The sequence below is a fragment of the Saccopteryx bilineata genome, chromosome 12 (genome assembly GCF_036850765.1).
Source record: "Saccopteryx bilineata isolate mSacBil1 chromosome 12, mSacBil1_pri_phased_curated, whole genome shotgun sequence".
NCBI classification, from domain to species: domain Eukaryota; kingdom Metazoa; phylum Chordata; class Mammalia; order Chiroptera; family Emballonuridae; genus Saccopteryx; species Saccopteryx bilineata.
Genome location: NC_089501.1, coordinates 54,829,931 through 54,851,070, shown reverse-complemented (window position 1 = coordinate 54,851,070; position 21,140 = coordinate 54,829,931). Strand labels below are relative to the sequence as shown.

Genomic DNA, 21,140 nt, shown 5'->3' with positions numbered 1-21,140 from the left:
GTCGCTCTGGACTTGACGTGATATCTGAGGTGACATTCCACAGACAGCCCGGTCTCCTCCTGGGGCCTATCTGGTCAGGTGGCCACGGGCAGATGACGAGCCTGCCCCCGGCCCGCCAGTTTGGTATGGGGGTTGCTCAAGCTGTTCTTTTCCGTAAGGAATTCCTCCATCATCTAGTATTTCCCCACAACATGGGCTCATCTCTTTGTGGTGAAATGTCCCGATTCTGCAGGCGCCGGCACTCGACATCGAGGGGCCCCGTTCATTTGGTTCTGGGTCGCTTGTGACGACCCTGGACCGCCCTAGGGCTGGACCCGGGCTGGACTTAGCATCTGTGCCCCAGCGCGTCCTAGGGGGACGGGCCCGCGGCACCCGAGCAGGGCGGGTTCTTTCATCACAAGGCCCCCCTCCTCCTTCTCTTCGAGTTTCATTTTCTATTATGACCCAGGCTTATTCTGGACGACTGTTCCCACTGACGCTTTTCAGTGAAAATCAACTGTGACCCCCGTGGCTCCCTTATCCCCCGGCGAGCACCCCGCGGGGCTGTGTGACGGGAGTGTGGCCCTGTCCCGGGACCTCGGCTCCCGATGGCAGACTCTGTGTCCTCCCTGGGGCCGTGCAGGCGAAGTTAAGGATGCTTTCGGTCTCTGCTCCTCACATGGGTCTTTGACTGGAGCCCCCACCTCCACCCCAGCCTTTTGGGTGTCAGGCCAGAAAAGAAAACAAACCTTTAACGATCGGGCCACATCTGCACCGTCTGTCCCTTTTCCACGTGCCCAGCCGGTCTCGGAGCGCCCCCTCTTCTCCTGCCCACTCGCTGGGGCACTGCGTGGGGCGCCCGCAGCGCGGACATGGTCAAGAACAGTCAGCATTCTCTCTCCGCTTGTGCCTCCGGGCGTCTGACATAGATTTCTTTGTACTGACGCTCCCGTGTCACGTGCCAAGGTGTGTTTCCTAGCTGACTGGCCTCTCTTGTCCAGTGGTGGACGGCAGCGGGACACATGAGACTCGCAATCATATTTTAAGGAACGCATAATTGGGTTTTTTTTTCCTAAGACTTGTTTAGGAACTCACAGCATGTGTACCACTTAGAACAATTAGAGGCATTAACCCTGGGTGACCAATGGGAATAATACCTTTTTGCATGCCTGTGGTCAGACTTCTTTTTTCTATTAAGATATTCGAGCCCTTTGCCATTATTAATAAAATCTATTATTTACATTACTGTAGCATTATTTAGGCACCGGTCTTTTCTAACAGTTTTCATTACAGTTTGACACTGAAAAATGTCACCGTATCTGGCCTGGGCTACAGAAAAAGTACTGGGGACAGTTTCACGGAGCGAGCTCGGGGGCCTGTGTAGAGAAACCTGTAGCATTAGAGAGACAGTTCATGTGCGGGGGACTCACTGGACACTTAAACAGACCTAAGCGGAATAAGAAAAACGCCACTTTAAAATTTCCAATTATTTTATGTTCTGTTATCTACGAGTCCTGCATATTAGTGCCGGGATACATTTCTTAAGGAACGGAGCACAAAGCTAAATTTGCCCATTGATTTTTGTCTTTTGTGTGCAGTTTAAGGCTAATTTAAAAGGATGGTGGGGAGATTCTATTTTCAACTGGCCGGAGTTCAATGAGAGTATAATAAAACACTGTTGCAGCGAGCCCTTTCACAGCGAGGGCCTGGCAGCGCCGGAGCCGCGGGCTTTCAGAGCGCTCCAGGACAACCCCGAGACTGTGCGAGCGAGCAAGGCGCCCGGGAGAGGGGCAGGCTCCCCGCGGCCCCAGGGCTTCTGTCCATAGTTTACTTCAAACCTGATCGGTATTTCTTCGCTGGGACTTGAGACCGAAGAAAGGAAAGTATTTTATAATAAAATCAATGGGAGGCCTCTGGTTCCATCACAGCTGTATTTTTGTCAGAAACCCGCAGTTTTCTAATTTCGGAGGCACAGCTGATTGCTTTCGGCGTCGGGAGTGACTTCGTTTAATTATTCTTGCAGGGAGAGCTTTGTGCTTCTTTAGCAAGGCCTGCTGATGAGATGAAAAATCCTGATGAAAAGAGTGACCATAGGAACAGGGCCTCTTTCAGAACACACCAGCAGTCTAAAGAACAATTTAAATGGACAAGCAAGACAGAAACGGGCTCATGGGCACAGAGGACAGACTGAGGGCTGACAGGGGGTGGGAGGGCGTCCGAGGCAGGGTGAGAAAGGTGAAGAGACTGAGAAGCCCGGGTGGGCAGGTACACAACAGCCCCGGGGGATGACAAGTACAGCCTAGAAAACAGAGGCAGTGATACTGTGATAACTCCGCCTAGGGCCAGGGGGGGGCACTGAAAGGGTCAGAGGGGATACTTTGTAAAGTATCTGATTGTCTGAACACTGCTCTGTGTCCTGTGTACTCCTGAAACGAATACAAAATAATAAGGAATGTCACTGTAACTGAAAAGAAAAGAATGGGAACTTTTCAGGGTGTTTCTATTTCTCCTCCTTTTCTATTTTTTGTACCCTCTGCCCTCCAGCTAGGTTGACCTCTAGATCTCCTGCTTCCTGCCCTTGAGAGTGACCAGTGGCTCTGGAGGGGCCCAAGGTGACGTGCTCAAAGCCGGGAGCACCGTTCGCCATCTGTGTAGATTTGGGCTCACCCCCTGCACCTCTTCCTAAAACACTGGGCTCTGTGCTATAGCTTCCCTACAAGTTGCCCTTCAGTTTCCGTTGTTTTCAGGATAAGGTCCTTTGGTCAAAAGCCGTGAGGTTCTGACCCAATCTGCAGACAAGGTTTGCACTTGGCAGTCTCGTCTTCAGTGCCCCCCACCCCCATCCTGGAGCACCTTCCCTCGCCCACCCCCTCTACTCCTCAAGGTGGGTCTTCACCCGGAGCCACTGTCCTACTCAGGGTTCCCTAAACAGGCCATGGGGATTTCTGCCTTTGTCTCCTCATTTCTCTGATCTGGGATGTCTTCTTCCTTGATCCATTCATCCCTCACGCACTCAACCGATATTTCATCGGACCAGACACGTGGTTTTATGGCGGCGTTTTCTAAACTCCTCAAATCCTACCTATTCTTCACAAGCTTCCTCCTAGCTTCAAGGGACTCTCGGAGTCTGTTCCCCCTCCAGACTCACAGCCCCCTCAGCCCACCTGCTGGCCCACCGTTCTGGGCTCAGCAAAGCAGAGGCCCCTGTTTGGACCTGAGTCAAAGCCATCAAGCAAGACCGCGCTCCGCAAGTTGTCGTTGCCGTGGCCTTGAACGGGTCAGTTGCGTCTACAAGCTTCCGTTTCCTTGTCGGTGAAGTGGGGGGATATTTACCTCAGAAGGTGACTCAGCAAGATGCATTGAGGTGACGGAGGCGGGAGTTCCCTGGGTGGGTGAGGCATTATGATTTCATTTCTACGTCAAGGTATGAACACATGTTTTCTTAATTTTGTTGATGAAATACTTTAAAATTCTTCTTCCCGCCCAGGCCGGATAAATGGACAGAGAGCTGTGCTGAGGGAGGATGGCACATTGCATGGCGGGAGCCTCTTTAGGGGGTCGATCCCGGATCCCAGGGTGCCTCAGCGCACGGAGCTCCGTGGTGACCGTCACCACGCTGGAAGACAGTGCACCTCGTTGGTAGCCTCATTGACACTGATTTCCCAGACAGAAGGACGTCCCAAAGCCCACTCTTGGTATTGTGTTTTCTAACCAGAACCAGATTAATGACTAATGTAAGCAAAGCAAAAAGAGTGGAGGTTCCTCCCGTCATCTTCAGCTGTCGGCTGATTTTACGAACCCGGATTTTCAGATATCGGTGAAAGCAATGACTCCCCCCCCCACCCCTGTGGAGGGCGGTAGGGGAGAGGCAGTGAGGCTCTGACAGGAGAGAGGGGGCGGTGGAATCCAAACGTCCCCAGAAGTCCATCACTTCCCATGGAAACTACCAGAGGAACTAAGGGGGGTAAGCCCTGAGACTGTCCCTCTGTCACCCACCTGTGTTGAGTCATTGCACCTTACTAGGAACAGGAAAGCTATTGGGATCTTCAGAGATCGGGGGGGGGGGCTCTGTTCTGAACCCCACCCAAAGGAAGGACTCCCAGCAACAACGCTCCTGTGAAGGGCGCGCAGTGGGTGGGTGGGCGCGGCCTGATTCTGGGCCGGCCCCGCTCTGAACCAGGTAGGACTCGTGGCCATGCCCCCCCCCCAACCTCGTGGGCCTCCTCCTCAATGCTGCCAGGTAGAGCTGGAGGCCGGGGTGTTCATGGGACTGTTCTTCAGTGAGTCAAAAACACATTTATGGTAACTGAGCGGTCAATAGGAGGAAAGATGCCCACACCACAGGTTACTGACTGCTAATGAAATGCGGCTGCCTAGCGTGTAAAATAAACAGAAACCACTTCTATAGCAAGGGTTGGCTTGGACGCAAGTACATGCTTTTCCCCCTCAAGCAAATAGCGTCCCATTCTCTCTTCCCCACACACATGGGGATACATTTCCAGGGACAAGTCCTTGGGTGCTGGCAGAGGGAAGGGGAGGGGGAGGACAGCTGGCAGAGACACAGAGACTGGGGACAAGTTCACAGCGCTCCGTCTCCAGGGAGCCCGCGGAACAATTGAGAATTGGCCCTTTCATTCCACCCTCTGCTCGGCTTTCTGCTGCCCCTGAGCCTCTGCTGTCCCCAAGTGGCCGTCTGGATCGCTTAGGTGACCGTGGAGACGCATGTGTGTGGGTGAAATTTGCTAACGCTTCTTGTTTAACAAGGTTGTCGCACATGATCTTTATCCAAACCCTAATTTACAGGACAGCCCACGGTGTGGGGATAGAGGCACCGCAGCTCTGCCCCCTGCAGCTGTCCTGTGGGGTATGGATTATAGGCTGGTTATTAGGAAACAACAGACTCAGAAAGAACCTTGGGCCCTCCCCTCTTTCCTGCCCAGAGACTCAGAGAGAAACACCCGCTTCAGGAAGGGCACCTCAGGATGCAGCCCCAGCCTGACTTGAATGAAGTGTGGAAGGCAGGGGGGCTTCAGGCAGGGGCCCGTGAGCTAGACCCCCCTGTGTCCATGGTGTCTGAGGTGCCCAGCAAGGACGTCCCTGCCCTGTGTGTCCGGCTCTTCCTCGACCACCTGAGAATCGCCCGCTCTCACTTCTGCATCCAATACCCTGCCCTCCCCCCTTCTCTCCTTCGTCCAAACTGTCAGGTACACCCAGAGCTGCCGCGCTGCCTTGAGAATTTTCCTGCTTGTGTGAATTCCCTGTATCCGTGTTCTAACACTTGCTTTTCTCCTGCTAATCTGTCTCTGTTAATTTGATAGTGAGCCCAGCTAGAGGAACTTGGAAGGCGGGAGGAAAAGTATTGTCTGTTAGCCCCCACAGCAGTGAAGTGGTTAGGTGCACGGGTCTCAGAGTCCGCGGTCTGGTTTCGCATCCTGGTGCGAGCGGCTCCGAGCAATATGGCGGCAGGGCCCCCGAGCCCAGCCGTCCCCTCCACACACAGGGGGCCACACTGAGGACTGAACGACGGGTGTGGCCGAGACTGCTGGGAAAGCTGCCAAGGGGAGTGGGCAGAGATACAGATCTTGAGCCAGACGTATCTGGGCCACACCTTGGCCCTGCTCGTTATAATCCGAGTGCCCCTGGATAAATGTCGCAATGGCTTGAAGCCCAACTTCCAATAGGAAACAGAAATTAAGATGCCAACTTGACCCCGGCCGGGTGGCTCCGTTGGTTAGAGTATCGTCCCGAAGCGCAGAGGTTGTGGGTTCCATCCCCGGTCAGGGCACAGACAGGAGCATATCAATGTTCCTGTCTCTCTTTCTCTCTCTCCCTACCTCCCTTCCTCTCTCACTAAAATCAATACATAATAGAATATATATATATATATTAGAATACATAATAGAATATATATACATATATATATATATATATATTTTAAAAAATACTGAGGCAGCAAGGCGCAGGTGCTGTTTGGCACGTGACCACCGCACGAGAGGTGTCACTCCAGGAGAGGCAGCCACTGCCGACTTGTGAAGTCTCAGAGGAAAGTAAAACCTGACTTTCTGCACAGTTTCAACCCGAGAAACAGAGATTTTGAGCTTTGCTCGCTGCCTGAACCACCATGCACGTTGCTCACGAGAGAGAGCACGGGGAACCCAGCTGCCGGCGTGACCGAGCGGACGCCCCCCCGTGACTCCACGACTCTCTTCAGCGGAGCTTTCACAAGCCGTTCTCACCACCCGCGCAGCAGCCCACGCGACGGACGTCGCTGACCGGTGCGGGCCAGCAGAGGTGATTCAGGTGACTGTGCTCAGTGCTCATGAGCAGGGTCCTCACTGAGGAACGCAGGGGCGTGCTCCCCACTCGGAGGGGGGCTCTGATATGGGCAAGCTCCTCTTTTCCCGGAACGCACCGGTCAGGGCGGCGGCTCACGGACAGCCGCCCCTCGGGGGTGCAACGAGGCCCAGGAAACGGCAGCAGGGACCTCATCTTGAGCCCCAGGCTTCCTCCCGGAAGCAGAGACGCGGTCCGATGGAAGGTGAGGTGAAGAATAAGGCAAAACAGAGCAACCCCCCACGCGACAGACGGGGCTGGAGAGGAACACAGTGATTGGCGGCTCCCAGGCTAACCTAAGTGATAGCCAGCCAGTGCCATCGCACAGCCCTGGTGGCTTGAGGCAGCAGTGTCAGAGCTCGGGGCTCTCCGGAGCCGTTCGGGGGCTGCTGCTTGGTCCCGCCTGGCGGCGGTCCCTGTCTGCGCTGGCTTGGGCAAGTCGCTCACCTGAGCGGGACAGAATTAGATAGCATTTCGGGGCTTACTCTTTGGGTGCGACTGAGATACGGCCCGCCCCTTCCCTCAGGGCGCTTCCAGTCCAGTGGGAGCTAGCTACAACCACAGTGCACGCAAGGGGAGCTAACCAGGCGAGGGGCTCATTTTATTCTACTGTTCTGAGAACATGAAACGAAGGGGATGAACCCAGGTTGCTTGAGGGATTCTGTGCCTTGTTGCCTTTAAAGTAGCTCAGCTGGGATAAATGGTCTTGGAGGTGAAGACAGAGGGTCCCTGTCCCTGCTCCCCCCCCATCTCCTCCCAGGTGCCCTGGAAGGGGGCTTGTGGCTTCGCCCGGCCCCCAGGAGGAAGCCCAGAACCGAAGAACCTCAGGGGACCGGTGCTCACCAGGCCGCGAAGCTTTGTACTGCTAAACATCTTTTCGTTTCTAATAGAAAAACCCACAACTGGAAACATAAGCTATTCATGTCCCGAGTGGGAGGCCACTGTGACTCATTTCATCAACCTGAAGACCCATCGCCCAAGAAAAGAAAAGTAAAATCTTTAATTCTGTCAGAACAGAAGGAATTCGGCCCTTTTAAAGAAACAGGTCTATCAGTTCCAATAGGAGCTGTCACATGTAATTTCATCAGAATTTGCTCGTATCACACGAGTGCTTTGTCTCTGAACGCAACTGGAAACACACTGGGGACTCCGAGAGGCACACAGCTGTCACTATGAGGGCTGACGGTGCGGGGACCCGTCCCCCTCTCTCTGTGTGTCGCTGGGGTCGCTGGGGGAGAACCAGGAAGCTGGGCGTTTGGTCGCTGTGGCACCTGCCCCAGGATGCTGGGAGACACAGCCCAACGCCAGTGAGCCTTTATCACTGTGCCTCGCAGGGAAGGTGAGGCTTGCCTGCACACAACCGAAACCCTGCCTGACACCGGCCTATATTTTTAATTTTAATTTTTATTTATTCATTTTTTAGAGAGGAGAGAGAGAGAGAGGGAGAGAGACAGAAAGGAAAAAGACAGAGAGAGAGAAGGGGGGAGGAGCTGGAAGCATCAACTCCCATATGTGCCTTGACCAGGCAAGCCCAGAGTTTCGAACCGGCGACCTCAGCATTTCCAGGTCGATGCTTTATCCACTGTGCCACCACAGGTCAGGCCTGGCCTATATTCTTCCTGTGGTTGGTGGAGCTGGCGAGGAGGCTCCCTGTCTACTGCAGAGGAGTCCAGGAGCTGCACAGAAATCACAGGAAAACTGGACTCCTCCTATTTCTGTTCCTAAGTTTCTTCCCTGTGTCATCTATCCCAAGATGACGTCACAGCCAGAGACGGCTGTGGGGGCCTCAGCCTTCCCATCTGAGTGCCAGGCCCGGGGAGGAGGAAGGAAGGAGAAAAGATCGGCCCCCTGAATGCTACGGGTCCCCACGCCCCGCCCTCTGCTCTGACTCCGCCCTTGGAGGCCACACACCCGCCGAGGCACCGCCGCCTGGCCTTCTGCCGGCCTAGCCTGCCGTGTTCCTCTCTGTAGCTCGTGTACTGCTGCCCGGACCCTGGCCTGGGACACTCCGTGCTGTGCTCTCTGACGTGGGGCATGCCCGCTGCTCTGCCCAAGCTCGGACCCAAGTCGCACCCAGCCCCACTTCCCTGCTCCTGTCACCTTTCACACTTCCCTGCTCCTGTCATCTTTCACGTACAGGTGTCGTGACGGCTTCTCTTTTTTTTTTTTTTTTAAACATTTTTAAATTTAATTAATTGTGTTTACATAGATTCTAGGGTCACCCCAAATGTCTCCCCCCTCCCCCTATTCCCCTCAACATCTCCCCTGCCCCCCCTCCCTACAGTGCCCTCTCCCTTTCCCTTCAGGTTTATCCCACCCTATCACCCCCTTTCCCTCTGTCCTCTTCTCCTCCGGTCCCTTTGATCCCTCCTCTGTCTCAATTCTGTTCCTTAGTTCTCGTTATTCCTTAGATTCCTCAAATGAGTGAGGTCATATGATATTTTTCTTTCTCTGCCTGGCTTATTTCACTCAACATACTCACCAAGCAAAGAAGAGAGAGGAGTAAAATAAATAAAATTAGAAATAAGAGTGGAGAAATAACAACCAACACAACAGAAATACAAAATATTGCAAGAAAATACTATGAAGAACTGTATGCCAAAAAATTAAACAACCTAGGTGAAATGGACAAACTCTTTGAAACATATCATCTTCCAAAAATCAATCTGGAAGAATCAGAAAACCTAAACAGACCGATTACAACAAAAGAGATCGAAACAGTTATCAAAAAGCTTCCAAAAAACAAAACTCCTGGGCCTGATGGCTTCACTGGTGAATTCCACCAAACATTCAAAGAGGAACTAACTCCTATCCATCTCAAGCTATTTCAAAAACTTCAGGAGGAAGGAAGACTTCCCAGTGACCGGCTTCTCTGAAGAAGGCTTGCTTTGGGAAGGCTATGTGGCTCACAGTTTCAGTTATTGGCTTCCCACAGACATCCCACCCCCACAGGCTTCTGTATAAAGAAGCGCTAAGTCACCTGGGAGCCGGTGTCCTGCCTCCCATCCCCCCTGCAGTTCCTGCTGTCCCTGTCCTGGCTCAGCCTCCAGAGCCTTCGTCCTGCTGGCTGAAGCGTCCCCTGTGCCTGCCTCACTCAACACCAGCTCCAGGTCCCCAAACTCCTCCTCCTCAGCCGTGACTAATGTCACTCACGTTTGCAGACACTCCATGGCAACACACCGCCCACAGCTCCAAGTCCAGATTCCCGGGTGTCGTTACACACCCCGCCACGACACCTCTGCCCTCTCTCCCTCCAGTCTCGTCCCTGCGGTTGTGCCTGCGAGTGTGACGCTCACGTCGTAGCGTGTGCCCATGCCCCTCGTAGACGACCTCTCTCCTGCCGGCCCAGTGGGATGCTTACAATCACTTCTCTGGCCTCTGAAGCCAGGCTGCGCCAGCGTGACATCGGCTTCCCTGCACGGCCTCGGACGGGTCGTCTCCCAAACTTGACTGCTGTTTCCTTCAGGACTGGAGCTGGGTCCGAGTTTCTCCCCCCCCCCCAGTCCTTCCTCTCTTCCTCTCTCTCTCTCTCTTCCTCTCTCTCTCTCTCTTCCTCTCTCTCTCTCTCTTTCTCCCGTTCCGGGACTTCACATAGCGCCTCTCACCTGGCAGGTGTTCCAGGAGTGCTGACCGCATGAATAAACAAATGCTGACCCAGAGCGGCCGCCGGAAGGGCATGCCCAGGTGCTGCGTGTACCTGAGCAGGTGAACGGAGACAGCCTCCCTCTGCTCTGCGCCACTGGGGAGAAGGGTCACTTCCAAGGGGCGGGGAAGAGCCACCCCTCGTGACGTAGCCTGCAGACTGTACAGCTGGTTGAGAGGCTCGGGATGTGTGTGACCATTTTGTCCTGCCTGCCCTGTGTGTCCAGGGCCCCTGATGGGATGCGGCATCCGTGACGGTGAAGCGAGACTGCACGCAGACTGCTCACCCAGACCTCCACAGGGGGGAGTTTTGGCATGAGCTGCCAGGGTTTCCTGCCACTCTTTTCTTTATTCTTTATTTTTCTGTATTTTTCTGAAGTGAGAAGTGGGGGGAGGGGGGAGGGCAGACAGACAGACTCCCACATACGCCCAACCAGGATCCATCCAGCATGCCCACCAGAGGGCAATGCTCTACTCATCTGGGCTGTTGCTCCACTGCAGCCAGAGCCATTCTAGCGCCTGAGGCAGAGGCCATAGAGCCATCCTCAGCGCCCGGGCCAACTTTGCTCCAATGGAGCCTTGGCTGTGGGAGGGGAAGAGAGAGACAGAGAGAGAGAGAGAGAGAGAGAGAGAGAGAGGAAGTAGAAGGGGAAGGATGGAGAAGCAGATGGGCGCTTCTCCTGTGTGCCCTGGCCGGGAATCGAACCGGGACTTCCACACACGGGGCCGAAGCTCTACCAGCGCACCAACCGGCCAGGGCTCCTGCTCACTCTTAATCATCCACCTGTGTGTTGTTCATGGGAGTCGGGTTATTTTGACTTGGAGGCTAAAATTCCTAAATCATGGTAAGAGCTCAGAAACACACAGACAGAAGACTTTTCACCCGGGGAACGGAAACATTAAGTCAGGGACGATGCCAGCACCTGAGGCTGGGCATCCACAATGGAAGGGGCCGGCTATCTTCTGACCCACTGTGACCCAGAAGCAAAACGTTGGCTTACAGACAGAAAATGCTGGGAGCCCGCAATGGAAACGCCGCCCCAAGGAAGCAGGGCGGCCCCTCCTGTGTGGGTGGGGTCGCTCCGGTCCCACCTGCTCTACAAGTTAACACTCCGGTACGGTTCACAGCATAACAGACCCGGGCTCAGAACCTCCTGGCTCAATGGGCGGCGTCTGCGCTGCATGACGTCTGGTGCTTTCTGGGGTCCTGGGACGCGCTCGCTGCTGCTTGCCTGAACGCCCGCCGGGCAGCGTCTGCATGCACCCCCCATGCCGGCTACCAGAGCGATGGGTGAGGCATCCCACCAGGAAGAGCTGCCGCCTGGTTCCTCGGGCAGCAGCCCAGGGAGAGGGCGTGGGCGCTCCTCACCACACGGCACGGCCTCTCAGCACTCCCCCAGCCGACGGGCATGCCCGCAGCACCTCTGGGGCTCCCTGCTGGCTCTGCACATGGCTCCCAGAGAATGCTCTGTCCCTCTGTTCCAACCAGACCGGCCCCGAAGAGATCTGGGCACTGACACGGGTCCCCAGGATTTCAAAGGAACGCTCTCAGACCCAATCATCATAAAAAAGGCCCACCTAGGGGGAAACACCAACTCACGCCCCTTCCACTCAACAGAGAGACATCGGCAGGGGCGTCGTGGTAGAGTGTTCGGGGTTCTGAAACAGGGCACACTGGGACAGCGTCACCCAGAAGCTGACGAAGGGGGAGGGACAGGTCACGGTCACCTGGGAGGAGCCTGGCGGGCCGGGGCGGGAGAGGCGGACGCTTCCGTTCCGCTCTAACTCGCTGTCCTCTCCTCTCCCAGCCTTAGGTATAAAGAGGTAGAATGAGACCCCTTCTTCCGTTTACTGTGGGGGCTGGAGGAGGCTGCTGAGGTGAGGTGCCCCCCGCGGTGGGCACCCCGAGGGGCAGCGGCAGTGTTGGTTATAGCGATGGTGATAACATGATGATGGTCGTGGAAACTGTCCAGCTGGATAAGAGGACAGAGATGGACGCTCCTGTGAGGTTTCAGAGGGAGACATGAGATACTTTTCTGATAGTGACAACTGACCGACCCCTGAGGAGCCCGGGCTTCCCCTGGAAGGGTCCCTGAGATGCAGACCCCCGTCCGTCCATGAGCGAGCCAGGGCCCGGCTGTGGCTCTGCCGGAAGGCAGCGGCAGACTGCCCGGGGTGCAGGACAGGAGGGGTCTCTGCTCCCAGGGCCGGGCACTGGTCACTGGAACCTGGGTCCAGTTCAGAAGTCCTCACTCCTCTGTTCTGTGCTCCGGCTGGATGGTCACGTGCTCTCCGAGTAACCGGGACAGGAGATTTTATGTCGGAAATCGTGTCCAGGTGAGTAGAATTATTAGCAGAAGCACGGTGGATGGCCGCCCACTCCTGAGCATGGGTGGTCTCACACAAGATCAGGAAAGAACGGCCGCTTGCTGGGGATTGCTGGCCTGTCACCGGGTCCGGTGGGCAGCTGCCCGTGGGTGCACACACCGCCCTTCAGGCATCTCAGTGTCCCCGGCTCTGGGGGCCTGGGTCGTGACTGCAGATCTGGAGGAAGCACACAACAGCCCTGTGTCTCCAAGCGAAAGGAGGGACTCGGGCAGTGCCGGCCAAGCGCGGGCGGAAACTGCTGGTTTGGAACTCACAGACACCCACGGAAGTACTCCGTTTGTCAGTGGGGCGACAGGGACCTTCAACGGATTTTCTACAAAAAGAAAAGCAGTGACTCGAATGACTGCCCCATGTTCTGGGGTCCTCGAGGCAGAAATCACTGGAAATGTGTGGGGAGGGAGAGGGCCAAGCTGCCGCGTTCACACAAGTTAGGGGGGGTCCCACCTTCCCCTGGGACTCAGAAGCCTGAAGGGACAGAGGAGAGGCGTCCCAGTCTCACAGAGGAGCAGGGCTCCGGGGTCTAAGCGGGGTCAGGGCGCCTCTCCCATCCAGACGTGCGGGTCCCCCACAGCCCCGCCCTGCAAGATGAGCTCAGATAAGCTCACGGCACAACATGTTTCTATTCTGAGAACTCTGTTTGGAAATTCCCAAAGCTAGCTGTTATTTCTGAATTTTTAGAACTGGTTCATAAGTGGAATAGAGATTTAGTTGTAAAGAAATTCAGAAATAATTCTAGACCTATCCAATATTTTTGTTTTTAAAATAATTTTCCCCGATTATATAATTTCTATGGGAGATACGGTAAACAAAGAGAATCATAAAGAAAGAAAGAAACAAGATCACAGTAGTTACATTCTCTCTACTAGGAAATAACCAACGTTGCCATTGAAGGGCCTTTCTGTTTCAACCTCTGTGCATTTAAAACACACACATATTAGTGCACAAGTAAGATTATGTTAAGTATCTTTGTAACACCTTGATTTTTTTAAACTTAATTTTACATTATGATGGTTTTATCTCGTTCTTAAAAAAATACTTGCACATATTTAAATGGCCACATGATGTGCCATTGTAGGAACAAAGCTGTAGGGGTTGAACTGTCTCCTGACTGGGGGGCATTCACTTCCTCTTCCTCACTATTATTAAAAACAAAATAAAAGCATGTGGGTATTAAAAGTGTCTTTCCATCTCTAATTCTTTAGGTTTAATTCCTAGAATTAAAATAATTTGTTCAAGTTCGTAAGCATTTTTAAAATCTGACTGGCACAGCAACCTCTGTTGTAGGGATTATGGAGTCAAGGAGTCTGGAACCTTCCGGCGATCACAGACATGCTTGGGGCCCACCGCGTGCCTGAGCCCAGGCCTCCTGGCCCCATAGGGCAAGCCCTCTCACACAGCGGAGGAAGCAAGAAATCCATCAATGCGTGCTGCTGTCATTTTCCCAGGGAAAGAAATCCGCAGAGGTGTTCACGCATTCCCAGACTGGTGTGCGCGTATACTGACAAAAATCGTTCAATGGCCCGAGTCAAACAGGCTTTCTCTGGGGCAGGTTGCTATTTTCCCTGATGGAAAATTACAGAAGAAGAAGAAAGAGGGAAAAGAGGGAGAAGAGGAAGACGGAGGAGGAGGAGGAGGAAGAGGAGGAGAAGAAAGAAGAAGAAAGATGAGAAGGAGGAAGAGGAGGAGGAGGAAGAGGAGGGGGAGGAAGAGGAGGAGGAGGAGGAGGAAGAGGAGGAGAAGAAAGAAGAAGAAAGATGAGGAGGAGGAAGAGGAGGAGGAGGAAGAGGAGGAGGAGGAGGAAGAGGAGGAGGAGGAGGAAGAGGAGGAGCAGGAAGAGGAGGAGGAGGAGGAAGAAGAAGAAGAAGAAGGAGGAGGAGGAGGAGGAGGAGGAGGGGGAGGAGGAGGGGGAGGAGGAGGAAGAGGGGGAGAAGAAGAAGAAGAAGAAGGAGGAGGAAGAGGAGGAGGAGGAAGAGGAGGAGGAGGAGGAAGAGGAGAAGGAGGAAGAGGAGGAGGAGGAAGAAGAAGAAGAAGGAGGAGGAGGAGGAGGGGGAAGAGGAGGGGGAGGAGGAGGGGGAGGAGGAGGGGGAGGAGGAGGGGGAGGAGGAGGGGGAGGAGGAGGGGGAGAAGAAGAAAGAAGAAAGAAGAAAGAAGAAGAAGAAGAAGAAAAGAAGAAGAAGAAGAAGAAAAGAAGAAGAAAAGAAGAAGAGGAGGAGGAGGAGGAGGAGGAGGAGGAGGAGAAAGAAAGAGGAGGAGGAGGAGGAGAAAGCAGAAGAAACACCAACCCAGTTATCTGTGATGTATTTTTGGTAACTTCTGTAGAGGATACACCTGAAGTTAAGAGCGGCATGTTTAAGTTGAGGAAATGGACTGTTCTGAGTTGGCTAAGGCAGGTGACCATGGATTTTCCAATGCGGGCTGCTAATTTAATAGAGAAAAAAGCAATTTGCAAGTGTTAGCTATGAACCAAGAGGCGCGAGGTCTTGTTATAAAATAAGGCCTGTAGCTGAATAAAAAGGCTTCCCGGGAGTATGATGAAAGATCTCCACGCGTGGAAGGCAGTTCTGTAACTTGCATATTTATTGGGGCTCTGCCTGAGGGGGCACCAAGGACAGCCAGGGTCCTAACTTGGCACAGGTTGCTCACTTTGTGTGCCAAGTCCATGGCTTTCGGATGTATTTCGGTGTGAAAACAGACTCGTGGCAGAGTCTGTGATGGGACGTGGCCCCTCTGCACCCACCTGCTCTCACGGGGGAGCCCTGGCCCGTTCTCGCTCCTAGGGGGTGTCCTCGGAGCTGAGGAGACACCCCAAATCAGTCCTTTCTCAGACTGCACGTCTTCCGCTGGCCGCCCCTCCCCCTCGGTATCCCTCCGCGGCCTCGTTACTGCCCCGCCGGCCCCAGCCCACCCGTGCGGACTCGGGAATACTGAGAGATTGTGGGGCAAGGTTATTTCTGGATTCACTTTGAAGCTCTCTGCACCTAGAAGAGTTGTAACTTTTGTGCTATTATTGCTACACAGATAAAAGTATGTAGCAAGGGTTGTGGGGTAGGGAGTCAAGAGGGACAAATATATACAGTGACGGAATATGATTTGACTTTGGGTGGTGGGCACACAATGCAATCAATAAGCCAAATGCTCTAGAGATGTTGACCTGAAACCCATGTACTCTTCTTGATCAATGTCACCCCATGAAATTTAATTTCTAAAAAGAAAAGAAAGGTCTCGGTGGTAGAACGGGCCGGAACTGGGCACCCGTCACCAGAGCAGGGATAGGCTGAGCGCTGCCGGGAAGGCGGACGTGCACGCAGATGGGCGGGTGGTGGGGCGGTTGAGACAGGCGGTACCGGAGGCATTCAGAGCAAGGTGGGGAGCCAAGGCGCGTCAGGGCGGTATCTTCACCCGAAGAAAGGCTCTTTTCCTAGTTCTCCGGTCCCAGGACCACGGCTAAAATAAAGGATGAGTTGTCCCTATGGCCGTGGGCTGTGCAGAAGAGTCAGCTCTACCGTGGAGTGACATGAGGGGTGGGGCCTCATACCAAAGGGAGGAGAGGATTCTGGTCCTTTCCAAGAACGGAGGTTCACCCTCTAGTGGCGCTTTGAGAAAACCGCAGGCGCATGACCCTGCAGGCGAAGACATTTACAGGTATCGATTGGCTTACGACCTATGCAACTTACTATCATTCGACTTTATGACCACAATCGCTAGCCACAACTGCTCCGCATCTGGCAGCGCAAGTGTTGTCCAGCTGGGCATAGGACAGTGCCAACCAGCTTCTGGCAGCACTACCATCTCCGCGTGCACCATTTCAACTGTTATCCCAGACTCGGTACAATAATGAAAAAAAATTATGATAAAATATGACTTAAAGATTTTTATAACATCGTTTCACAGTACTGTACATATAGCCTACTCAACTTACGACCAAATCGTGTTACAATCGGTCTGTCGGAACCAATCGTGGTCGTAAGTCAAGCACTAGCTGTACTAGGAATTTAGTGGGGGATGCAGCACTATTTGTTGCCTCCTATTGTTCTCAGACTGAAGAAGGCCACTTCCTCCCCTTCCCTCCATGAGATTTCTGAACAGCAAGAGGGAATCTAGGCACTGTGCTCAGTTTTATCATACTACTTACCAGAAGGGAGTGTATCCTTACCATCTCCATCTTTATTAATTTAAAATATGGGCAACTACAATGAACTTCTCATTTAAGTCAAGACCGCTTCACATTTGGGGGATTGCACAGTATTTTTCCCAGAGAAGGTTTAGCTGAGTACCTAGAGAAGAATTAATAACTAGAAAAATTAATAACATTAAGGCTGTGTAGACCCCTCCATCCTTCTGGATTTAAAAGAAAAAGAAAATAACCGTGCACACAATTTCATGCCAGAACCCCCAGCAATGCCACAAAAGTTAGGTAGGAAGGGAAAACACAGTCATTTAACACTTCAAAAATTCTCATGTACAAAAATATTCAGTGTCGGCAACCAGAGAATGTAGCCCACAAGAATAAAAAAAAAAAATGGAACTTTGAAATGGTTTCATTGGTTCTTTTGGTAAATGTGGACTTCCCCCTCATCATGCTCCAAGCTCAGCCTGAGTGGTAACTATGACACAGAATTAGAGCCCGGACAAGAAAAAGTAACATTTTCAATGTACTATAGTCAAAGGCTTTCCAGTGGGTTGTTTGTTTAAGTTAGAAAAGGGGAGAAAGCAGAATTCATTGGAAGCTCTGGTGAGTGTTTATTGGGACATCTCTCCTATTTCCCGTTGGTCACTCTGACATCTCTCGTTTGAACCTCCCCCAGAAGTTACATGAAAGATAAGACATGGACAGAACACATTTAAGGTCAGGTTCAAAGGTAGTTTGCATAAAGAGAATGCTACAATAAGTGCAGATAAAGGTAGAACCGCAGAGAGAAGCGCTGTGTTCACTTGAGAGCCGGAAGAACCAGTCTCAGATGGGGTAACTGCCGTAGTTTTAAGGATATTAATAGTATTAGTGACCGTGACTAAATTGTGTGTCTCATTTAATTAGTTTACAAGTCACTTTCACACACATTGTCAGGGTCAAAATCGTTTCAGGGAGATGACAGGGTTGGTTTTAAAGGAAGTGGGCCTTCAGAAACGATGGAAGTCCAGATCTCCCCAGAGTTTTGAGGAGACTCAAGACAGGTAAACCTCACCCTTGATTTAACAACGCACTGCGGAATTTATAAATTTGGAAAAACCATAGTTTTTCTGTATCGTCATGATCAGAATGGTATAACTTTATGTTATTTTAAAGTATATCCGATCTTCTTAATTCAGTGAGGTTTAAAAGTTCTAACATGACTATTAACTGACTCAGGAAGGTTTATAACTAGAAGGAGCTCAGCATAGTAATAAAGTACTTCTGTTTCATTATTCATAAAAACCTCCACACAATGCCTTGTTGCACAGCCTTCTGGGAAAGTCTCAGAAGGATGATACAGGCTGGGTTAAGAGTATGTGTCTAGCCAGAACTCACATGGTCACTTGGGCCCTCTGACTTGCACATATGTAAAGGTCTCACCAAACACAGGAAATATGATTTTCTATAAGGATACATAAAATCTAGTCATGATAATGGCAAAGAACAAGCCTCAGGTTTATTCTGTTGGAAAGGTAGATGTTTGAATGGATATCGCTGTATGCTCCATGAGCTAACTCAAACAACAGATTTTTTTAAAAAAATTATTACTATATAGACAGTTTAGCTCTCATGCAATAGGGATTACCAGCCCCAAATAGCATCATTATCCAAGTTGTCGCAGTGATCTGCATTCTATTTACGAGAAGTTACAGTTTCAGTGGCTGCGGAATACGTCCAGAACTTTATTTGGATGAAGACGCCCCGGCGATTTCAACAGGAATATGGCTTGTGGGCAATTCCTCTCGTCTGGATCCCCTGACACCCAGTAAAAGACGCTATGGTGGGCTGGTTGGGCGACAGAACAGCATAGAAGAAGAGAATAATATTGTGTGTCAGACGCGGATCACAGAAATAAGTAGGCTAGGCTTAATTCAAAATGGAATATTTTACAGTGACGTGCTCAGTGAATGTGTCCCCTACCAGCACAGATGGCATAAAAATGCTTAGCGATTCTTTTCCCAGACTTCATGTCATGCTGTGGGAAGATATGGCTGAAATAAATACATTTTATTTTGCTTTGTGACATTTTTCCATATGATTTAATTAGAGAGAGAAAGGCACACAGAGAGCGTCACTATTAAGTGGGATCCATTATACGCTTTAAGAGCAAATTCGAACCTTTTGTGGAGCACATCTTTGGAAAATAAATTGTGCACGCCGTGTAAATAATATGACATTTGGTTGCAGTCAATTTGGTTTATGCATTTTGCCCAAAGGAACAGGTGATTCAAAGTTTAATTTGCCCCTTGTCTACTGATTCCTAATAACCTGGCACAGTAAGCAGTTCTTGGGATATCAATATACCAATTAACAAAATAATTCTTCCGCTGCTGTTGAGATAAAGAGTTGATTCTCATCTACATTTTTTGCCATTATTGTTGTTGTGCAGGGCAAATGAAACAGACCAAGTAGTCAGGGAGGAAAGTGGAGAGAAGACAGAGCCAGTGGCCTCAGCAGACCCAGAGGACACGACCACAAACCCGCACCTGTGTGTGCACGGGGTCTGACGACCCGCCCGGCCAAGCCCCCTTCCCTCCCACTGCGGCCGGGGAGGGTAGGCTTCTGTGTTACTTGAAGCAATGCCACTGTCTCATGTTAAATTTGTATTTGGATGGAATTAAGAGAGGTCATGGGCAAAACCGTTGTGAACTTCAAATGGAAGAATTGAATTATATTTGAATGATCAAGTTTTTTCAATCCATTCTGTATTGGATGCAGTTGGTAGAAGATAGCGCATGTGTGGAGGCACATGCCATGATGTCTTTTATGCACCCATTTCTCCCTAGTCTCCCCTCCAGTGTCCCGAGTGAGCTTCCCAGGCCTTCCCCTGGACTATGACAGCCGTCTCTGCAACGCCTCTCTCCTCCCATTTCTGCTGTTTCACCGTCCAGCCTGGGTGCCCCGGGTTCCCCTGTCCCAGCCTTGACCACAAGGGCTGAGGTTTCCGGTACACCTGTCCGCAACACAGCATTCTCCTGGAGGACCTGGCTGTGCTCCGTCCCAACGCCCAGCCCCTCTAGGCAGCGTTCAGTATGCGCTTGGTGACTGATGAGGCCACTTCTGTCAGATGCTCCTCGTTGAATCTTGGTGAGAAACCAAAGTCCTGGCTTGGTGATCACTGAGCTCCAGACAAGCCTTTGTCCTGTGGTCTCAGCTCTGGTCCTTGTGTGCACTCCGGGGTACTGGACTTGTCTGTTTTCTGCATAGGGGCCTCATCTCCCCTTTTTTGTGCCTTTGCTGTTCTGTTCTCTGACTAGAGGCACTTCATGTTCATCTCAAGAAACTCTAAGGTCTTTTTAAGGGCTTTTTTTTTCACCCTAAGACCTCTACGAGACAGCCGTCTGAAATTTATTGGTTGCTATTCCTTGCTTTTTATTTGTAGCCCTGCGACACTGGTCCTACACGTTGACCCCTGGGGATAGAAATGAGCTCTTTCTAATTCTCACAGAACCCAGCACACATGCAAGACATTTAGGAGATGCTTAATGAATGCCTTTGGCATCAAACTTTTGTTAAGACTATTATAGTAAACCCTTGTTAGTACTTTATAGTATCGATCCATCCACCCATCTATCCATGCATCCATTCATCCATCCCTCTCTCTATCCACCTACCCACCTATCCTCCCATCCATCTATCCACCCATCATCCATCCATCCATCCATCCATCTATTCATCTATTCACTCATCCATCCATCCATCCATCCACCCACCCATCCACCATCCATCCATCCATCTATCCATCCATTCACTCATCCATCCATCCATCCATCCATCCATCCATCCATTCATCCATTCACTCATCTATCCATCCATCCATCCATCCATCCATCCATGCATCCATCCATGCATCCATCCATCCATCCATCCATCCATCCATCTATCCATCCATTCACTCATCCATCCATCCATCCATCCATCCATCCATCCATCCATCCATCCATGCATCCATCTATCCATCATTCATCCATCCATCATCCATCCATCCATCCATCCATCCATCCATCCATGCATCCATCTATCCATCATTCCATCCATCAGCAGACTTTGCATTATTTTATCAAAAGGACCACAACTTCTCTACAAGGATAGAGTCAACATCATGGGCCTTAGAAGATCCAATGACTTTCTACGGCTGCTCAATTAACATAAATACTGGGTACTTAGTCTTCGTTTATGTCTCTAAGGTCGGCAAGGTTTTAAAAGCAAGTGCGTGGGTGTCCCCGGTGATAAGAGGTGGAAGGTATTTGCATACCGAAGCGTTTGTTTGTCTGACAGTTTTGTGTTCTGGTTCCCAGGATTCCTGCTCTCATGAGAGGTTCTGAGAGGCTGTAGGGTGTCCCTGCTTTCTCTCCTGGTGACCCGAGCATGGAGGGAGCACAAGGACTTCTGGCCGCCATCCCCGGAGCCCACGTAGCAGGAGCTGCCCGAGGGGGCTGGACTGGATGTCACGGCCAATCCTATTCAGACCCAGGAGAGAACTCCCACCTGGGCAAGACCCCAGCCAGGTCCCAGGTCCCCGAATAAGGGCCTTAGTATAGTAACCAGCAGGTGGGGAGGGGCTGAAAGGGCCCCATGGGCTCGTGGGATGCAGCAGGAGGGGAAACATCGGTAGAGATGAAATAGG

The 21,140-nt window shown here is 51.7% G+C and overlaps 1 protein-coding gene across 2 annotated transcripts in view; it reads right to left on the bottom strand.

Annotated features, from left to right (window-relative positions):
• The window catches only part of PACRG (parkin coregulated), a 459,081-nt gene that overhangs the window by 98,359 nt on the left and 339,582 nt on the right, over positions 1 to 21,140 (bottom strand). Inside the window, exon 5 of one of the 2 annotated variants that reach the window (XM_066248028.1) lies at positions 1,967 to 2,033. The exons of the other annotated variant lie outside the window; for it this stretch is intronic. Within the exon in view, the coding sequence (XP_066104125.1) occupies positions 1,987 to 2,033 (47 nt within the window). The 3' untranslated portion in view covers positions 1,967 to 1,986. Of the gene's footprint in view, positions 1 to 1,966; positions 2,034 to 21,140 lie in introns of those variants that run through there. 2 annotated transcript variants of the gene reach the window in all.